The sequence below is a fragment of the Mercenaria mercenaria genome, chromosome 18, assembly GCF_021730395.1.
Source record: "Mercenaria mercenaria strain notata chromosome 18, MADL_Memer_1, whole genome shotgun sequence".
Classification (NCBI taxonomy): Eukaryota; Metazoa; Mollusca; class Bivalvia; order Venerida; family Veneridae; genus Mercenaria; species Mercenaria mercenaria.
In genome coordinates, this window is record NC_069378.1 from 17,301,277 (window position 1) to 17,309,770 (window position 8,494).

At 34.9% G+C, this 8,494-nt stretch overlaps 1 protein-coding gene across 29 annotated transcripts in view; it reads left to right on the forward strand.

Annotated features, from left to right (window-relative positions):
- The window catches only part of LOC123538660 (uncharacterized protein KIAA2012 homolog), a 107,673-nt gene extending 101,211 nt beyond the window's left edge, over positions 1 to 6,462 (forward strand). For all 29 annotated transcript variants that reach the window (XM_053530734.1, XM_045322908.2, XM_053530732.1 and 26 more), the window contains 3 exons: positions 6 to 178; positions 1,864 to 2,014; positions 2,520 to 6,462. In XM_053530734.1, coding sequence (XP_053386709.1) covers positions 6 to 178; positions 1,864 to 2,014; positions 2,520 to 2,766 — 571 coding nt within the window. In that variant the 3' untranslated portion in view covers positions 2,767 to 6,462. The remainder of the gene's footprint in view (positions 1 to 5; positions 179 to 1,863; positions 2,015 to 2,519) is intronic.
- The last annotated feature ends 2,032 nt before the right edge of the window (positions 6,463 to 8,494 follow it).

An 8,494-nucleotide genomic window follows, 5' to 3' on the forward strand; every position in this document is an offset into this window, starting at 1 on the left:
TTTAGATTAAAGAAGCAGAGGGAGGAGGAAGAAAACGAAGAACAAATGCAAGAAGAATTAGAAAGACAAAGGCGAGAGAAGGCTGAGGTTGAAAAGGAGAGAAGAAGAAAGGAAGAATATGCAAGGAAACTGGAGATGATGAAAGTAAAACAAGCCGAAGAGGAGAAAAGACGACAAGGTGAAATTATTGTTTTTAAATCAACTCATGAAAATGGCATTTTTAGAGAACCAAATATTCACGATGTTCATTTTCATGCGCATTATGGATGCATGTACTTATGTTACATAAAAGGAATATACAAATAAAGAATGATTTCTTCCAAAATGTAAAAGATGAACTAATAGAAGTCAGTATGAACTTGACATAAGAAAGCAAGTTCAAACTGACGTTACATTTAGACTTTGGTATTCACATGTATCCAATATCACAGAAACACTGCAGCAACGCATAGTTTACCATATCCTGTATCATATACAGATATAACTTTATTTTTCAAACCACTGTCTTACCCTTGCATGATCGTAAGAGGCGACTAATAGGGTCTTAACACTTGGTTTTGCTGTTACTCTGTGGTTCCAGCAGGTATACAAACTTTGATTCCATACCTCATGTTTTTATTTCGATGTAAATGAGATGTGAAATCAAAATTTGTAGTCCTGTTTGGCACCATATAACCTGTACTGTGTTGGTGCGCCGTAAAACCCAAATCAATTCAAATCAAATCAAAGATTGAAACACCTTAAGTACAGTCTATGACCCTCTTTTAAGTCCTTTGAAAAATTAGAACGAGAATTTGCGTTCTTATGAAAAATTGTTTATATCACAAGTTGAGGCTTTGAGAAGCAAATAGATATTTAACAAGACTAAACCTGGTAGATTTACACAATTCCACAAGCTTGATGAAAGAAGACAGGCACAAACACTTATGTAAGATAATGTATGGTCATAGAATACATTACAAATGGTTAGAAGGAAATTACTCAAACGGCATTTGACAACGTCGACGTTTCCCGCTTATTACATGAACATTCAATGGCGCTGAAAATCGTATGTTGTATTCAACAAAAGTGTACACTCAAATATAGGGCAATAAAAAGGTTATAAAACGGGGCTTTACAGTGCCTTGTGGCGATATTGCCATATAAGACCTGTTTACCTGGTCTGGTATGAAGATACCAGCTTATTACCGCTAAGTGTATGGTTTACCTTCTGAATCACTGCTTCAGATTTTTTGGCTAATCTAATTACTTCAAAAACTATCGTCAGTTCGATAATACAGTCAAATATCCCTGCTTTCCATTTAACAAGATGCCACATATATGAAAAGATACGATTCGTAAAGGTTATATTGATCTAATGTACATACAATGTATGCCAATATCACAACCATGACTACAGCAATGCCTGACAGTACCATACCTAATCTCACAAAATACACTGCAGCAACACCGCTTGAACATCAACCCATCAGTGTAGCAAGACCGATCCAATATCACACCAACACAACAGCAACACCGCCTAGGTTTACCATATCCAGTATCACACCAAAATAGCAGATACACCGTCTAGGACTAGCGGATCCAATACCGCACCAACACTGCAGCAATACCGCCTGGCATCACCATATACAATGTCACACATCGCACTACATCAAAGCCTAGCATTACCAGAACAATGTCATTCCTACACTGCATCATCGCTTAGCATTTCTATATTCAATTCAGCAACTGATTCTATTACACGCAGGCGGATATTACGACCTCATTTTGAAAGTCCAGTTATTCCTCAAATAAATTTATGCTGTCTGCATTCGTAAAACATGTGTAGCTAGTTTCAACATACAAATACATTATATTACACAGAGGAAGCAGAGAGAAAGAGACTCGAGGAAGAGGAACGTCGAAAAGAAGAAGAAGAATTGATGGCGAAAATGGCAGAAGAAGAACGGCTTGAATATGAGAGAAAGAAGAAACTGGAGGAGGAAGAAAGAATCAGAAAGGAGGAAGAAGAAAAGTAAGTTGTATATATTTTGCTGTAGAAAATAAATTATTGTTGGCTTATCTGTTTTTCCTACAGTCATGATACACTACCTTATTTTTTAGACCAATGCCCGTTGACGGATGCAGAAAAGGAATGGTTGCTACTGTAACTGATTTTTTAATTGCACTGCAATTGATTTTCATAATATTAAGATTTGTGTGTTGAATCATGAATGTCTTAAATTTAATTTAAAAAGCTTGTTATTTGTACATGTATCGCTATTCACGCCTGTTAAGCTCAGTAGGGAGAGCGCATATCTACAGCGTTCTTTCTACGGGCGAGAAGTATATTCGATGAACGACATTGTGACTGAAGTCATTTTGTCCTCAACCTCTGATGCATGTGCAGAAGTTGGCAGTTAGTTGTGCTGTCACAGAATCCATGTAAAATGCCCGAAATACTGTTGATAAACGGCGTTTAACCCAAAATCATTTATCGATAAAAAGATAATATAACATTCATTTGATTAAACTTGCAGAAAAAGGCGAGAGGAAGAAGCGCAACGCGCTCTAGAGGAGGCACGCCGACTTGCGGAAGAAATGGCAAGAAAGCAGGCGGAGTTAGAGGCTCGGTTGAGGTTCAACCGATCATTGCAGATGGAAGCAAATGGGTTGGAACATACTCAAGACATTACAAAAGCATTTGTATTCTCTTACTTCGAGCTTTTACAGTGGCTTGGTTTGGATATTCCTGAGTTCGAACTTCTCAAATTGAACCAGTATTAAGATCATGCAATTTAGATTAAGCCATTGCTTTTACAGCTTTTATACAGGTGTTCAACGAAGAGAAGGGTTCGCCAAAAGTCAGGAGTTGAGGATACTTCAAGGCTTTACACGAGTCGTTAGCTAACATACACGACTGTTATGGATACGATAAATTCGGAAAATGCATAATACTGCTGTTCTTTTTAACAAACTTGATAATTTTGCCTTGCATACCTAAATATTTGGCTTTTCCGCTTAAAGACTGTAGGTACGGCCGCTTTTGTCAGTTGAGATAACCTTACCTGAATGGAAAATTGAAACACTTTGAGAAATACATTTCAAATATCTTTTTTTTTCTATTATGCTCTGCTTTCGGGCATATTCTTATCTTACTTAAACTTTAATTCAGCGAAAGCAAACACTATTTCTTACGAAGACGTACTAATGAATTGTAGTAGTATACGCTTTTCAGAGTGAAACTGTTGTTCCTAGTATTTGTTTAATTTATTTTGTAAAGTTTTACATATGTTGTTTTATGTATATGTAATAGAATTTTATAGTCGTTTGCTCAAATGTTTACTGGTTCAAATACTAGATTATATTGATTGAAATTATACTACATAACGCCATGTTTGGATGATTCACATTACTGAATTGGAAACGATAGTAATTTTGAAAAAAACTATGCGTGTACGTAAGCGTTTATTTCTTTAAAAGTGTGTGCCGGGAGTAACTGCTTCTGTGTAAATAACTTTCAGTAAAATATTATGACATGTTTGCTGAGATGATATGCATTTAGACAAAACAGTTTTGTACAGAGAAATATTTTCCATATTTGCCAAATTTTTGTACAAAACTTGGTGCATATTTTGACACTTAATTTCACAACAGCATTTAATATTGTGATACAGGTTTAGATATTAAACCGGTCTTAATTGTTTCTTACACAATTGGTAGAAATTCATAAATCTTCTGAACGGTTACAAATCCCTCGAACGAATACCCAATCTATTAAGTCTAAATATGCCGACGTAAGACAATTAGTCGTGAGTTAGTACTTGCAGACCGGTTACTGTAACTGGTATTGCATTGATATGAGGGGGTTGGAAGGAATATGCTTCATATATAGATATACCCTGAAATCCCGAAAATAAGCCGGTTTTGAAAATAAGCCGGTCTCGAAAATAAGCCAGCATTTCACTACAGGCAAAAATGGTTCATAAATAAGCCGCACTCTAAAATAAGCCGTCTAGATTTTTGTATCAGTAATAGTATCAATGACTTTTTTAGGACACCATATGAGATAGCAAAAGTTACCAAAGTGTACATAGCAGATTTATTTCCACACGTAATAGCAATAAAACATACTTTGGAATAAAAATATCTAAAACAATGCAAGTTGTACTGATATTTAAAACCATGGACCAATTAAAACTTTAAAAGTGAAAAAAAAAAAAAACAAATCCCATCTTAAACACTTCTTGTCACGTCGGTAATTCTACTAATTAACAAGACCGGTCTTTATAACACAATGCAGTGTTTATCACCTATTTTGTAAGCTATTATTCATACCCGATGGCCGATTAAATCATAGGTGTATTTAGTTGTTAGGCCAGACAAATCTATTTAATGGGTAATTATCTGTTAACATCGGATTACTTTTATTAAGAAATTGTAATAAATTGTAACACAGCTGGTATGTTAGAAGTATAAATATTTATCGACATCGATGTTTTGACTAAAAAGCAAATTATATGGCATTCATATCTTCAATATTTCGGTCTTCGAAAATACGCCGGTTTTTAAACCGTTACTGAATATATGTACTCAAAAGTTCGCCGAACTCAAAAATAAGCCGGTCTCGATAAGCCACCAAATCCTTACGAAAATTTAAAATAAGCCGCGGCTTATTTTCGGGATTTCAGGTTATATATATATATATATATATATATATATATATATATATATATATATATATATATATATATATCAAAACAAGAAATTAACAAGCAGGGTGCACAACTGTCTGTCCACTACTTTTATTGAAGAAGACAATATCATTAGTTTGACTTCTTTCTATATATACATGTATCTGATCAGGTTGTATGCCGTAGTAATGTACTAATTTGCCATGTTCGAAAAGTTTGTATCAATACACAATTTGTAGGATTGATATTGAAAATCATCATCTGCTTGTTTCTATATTGATGTAGTATTGTAAATTTGCATTTATGCATTCATGTACCAGATCGAAGTTGCATTTAATACTGTATATATATAAATAGCTTGCATTTATTTTTTATTATTTTTTTCTTAAATTGTTTTTGGAGAGCCTTGAGCTCATAATCGCATTTAGGTTTAGATTGCCTTTAACTGTTTTTACTGTTTTCTGATGTATAAAACATTATTTGACAAATTGAATTTTTGTAAAGTATTCACTTACGTTGTTTTGCTGTATCTTGATCGACTCGGCTCAGGAATTTAAAAGAAGAAGCATGCAGTGAAATATCTTTACTATGTAGCTCGCAACTGGGCCTACAACGGCGTATGATGTGTTAATATATCAGATGCTTTTACATTGTATTACCATGTGCGAAAGGATTGACTTTAAACGTTTGATAACCCGCCCTCTTAGCTCAATAGGGAGAGTGCAGATCTATGGAACGCGGGGTCGCGAGTTCAATCCCCGGGCGGGCCGTATGTTCTCCGTGACGCTTTAATTAAAAAAATTGTGTCTGAAATCATTCGTCCTTTCTGTTCTCTGCTCACAGTTATACTTTTGATCTGTTTATAAATTTGTCTTGAATATCAATAAAACAACATAAATAGTAGTTGCTTCTATCCGACTATCTCTTTCCCTTGCTTTTATTATCATGTCTTAATGAATATTCTCATACCAAAACTAATTAAGGGTAACTTTCTAGTCTATTTATGTTAAACATTAATAGATATGCATAATGCATTTTTGTTGTTTTTGTTACCTTTTTATTTTGCTGTCTTGCCGTCTAGTGGTGAATGATTGACTGTTTTTTATGTTCTAGTTATAGGATGAAGCAGTTCTTGTTACTTTACTAAACCATATTGATCCAGTATAGAAACGTATGCAGTATTCTAAAGGCTTACTATGACTACCTATGTGTTTTCGCTGATCTGTTGAAATAAGAGGGATTATGTCATAAAATCGAGAAAACAATGTAAAAATGTACACAAGTTTAAAATTAATAAATGCTGAATATTTCTGATAGATATGAAACTTTCAAATAAAGGCTTGCTGTTTCCTAAAGTTCTGTAAGTAAAATGTTGAAAATAACCGTTCTGAATACATATATGTAAAACGAACAGTTTCTACTTGTTAAACATTTATTATAATAAACATTTTTCCGGAAAGACAGTACTTGTTAATGTGATCAAGGTGTGTTATTTTCAAGTTTGTTATTGTCTTTTTGACTTTGGTGATTTTTTTCCCGGTTTGTTTTTCCAATTTATCGAAGTCTTCATTTCGCGCTTTATGTTAAAGGCTGTTGCATGTAGCCAATTAGTTGTCTATACCGGCCAGTAAAATAACGCATATAGGCAAACGATTATGTTAGATACTATTTCAGTGACATCTCAAAATGCAGTTTTAACATTTCTCAGATCTGTGATATCTTAAATGTTATTTTTTAGATATTTTTTCATAAATCTATCGTCTTTGTATTTAATAAAAATTTAAAGATATGACGGTCCGTTTTGTTGTATTTGTTGTCCTTTTCATTAGCTCACGTAAGCCAAAGGCTCAGGGTGAGTTATTGTGATCTCTGGCGTCCGTCGTCCGTCCACACTTCTTTAAACAACATCTCCTCCTAAACCACCAGTTCAAATTTGATGAAACTTCACAGGAATGATCCTTGGATGGCCCCCTTTCAGAATTGTTTGAAGAATTGAAATCCATACAGAACTCTGGTTACCCTGGCAACCGAAAGGAAAAACTTAAAAAAAAATCTTGTCCAAAACCGGAGGGCGTAAAGCCTCGATATTTGGCATGTGACATCATCTAATGGTCCTCTATAAAGATTGTTCAAGTTATGACCCTGGGGTGGAAAGAGGCTTATAGACTTGCATAGGAAAAAAACTTTAAAAATCTTCTTGTCTGAAACCACGAGACCTAGGCCTTTGATATTTGGTATGTAGTATTGCCTTGTGGTCCTGTACTACCTTTGTTCAAACTATGTTCCTTGAGAGAATAAAGGCCCCGCCCCGAGGGTACCAAGTTTTTATTCCATACCTCATGTTTTATTTCGATGTAAATGAGGTGTGAAACCAAAACTTGCAGTCCTGTTTGGCGCCATATAACCTATACTGTGTTGGTGCGCCGTAAAACCCAAATAAATAAATTTACATATATAGGAAAAAAACTTCTAAAAAATCTTTCTGTCTGAAACTCCAAGGCCTAGGCTTTTGATATTTGGTACGTTGCTTTGCCTAGTGGTCCTTTACCAAGATTTTCAAATTATGCCCCTGAGGTGAGAGGCCCCACCCAGGGGGTTCCAAATTGTACATAGATTTATAAAGGAAAAAAACTTCTAAAATCTTCTTGCTTGAAACCGCAAGGCCTAGGCTTTTGATATTTGATTTGTTGCATTGCCTAATGGTCCTGTACCATAATTGTTCAAATTATGCCCCCTGGGGTGAAAAGAGGCCGTGCCCCGGGAGCCCTAAGCTTTACATAAACTTATATAAGAAAAAAAAATTGTCTGAAAGTTCAGGGTTTAAGCTTTTGATATTTCGTATGTAGCATTGCCTAGTGGTTTTCTCACAAGATTGTTCAAATTACGTCCCTGGGATGAAAAGAGGCCCTGCCCCCGGGGGTCACTTGTATATGAGTTATATAGGAAAATATACTTTAAAAATTTTCCTAGATTGTTTAATTATAATTACCTGATGACCCCAAGTTATTAGGGGTCACATGACTGTGCCCTTGACCTACTGACCTACTTTCTTGTTTTTTAAGATACAGCCTTGAAATTTGGACGGCATATACAGTTTTGCACACCGATCCTAACAGCGTAGAAATTTGGACCACGTCAATAACTTTCGATAAAGATTTCAATATTCATCTTTAATGTTCTTAGCCCTGAGCTACTTTCTTGTTTTTGAAGCTACAGCAAATAGATTTGTATAACTTTTTAACAGATTTCAGTACCTATCTTAAAGAATCTTTACCATGACCTTCTCACCTAGCTTTTGTTTTTATTTTTGAAGCTTTAGGAAAGGAATTTGTTCAATTAAAAACAGGTGAGCGATAAAGGACCATCATGGCCCTCTTGTATCTAATTTAGAGTGGTATATCTACATAAAGTTCGGAACAACTACAGATTCCAGGAAAGACTTGCACTCCTCGAACGGATTTGGTCCTTATTCTCTTTTTAAACAAATAGATATATAATTTTAATATGAAATGCAAGTGATAGCTAGTTTTGGTTGCGGGTTTAAGTGTATTTCTGACAATCATAGCATCTTTATTTTATTCCGAATCACATCCAAAGGATGTTCATGTGCTACAGAAAATAGTCCCATTCATGAACAATGCGGATGAATTATCAATGAACAAGCAGTTCTTATTCAGCCTGTATCAACTCACACTGACCATTTAGATTATATAAGATCTGTCAATGATAAGGTACTCATGATAAGGTACTCCAGCCAATGGCTTCATCACAACCTGGGTCAGGCAGAGTTCATCTTAGATTTGAGGCACATTAAATTTGTA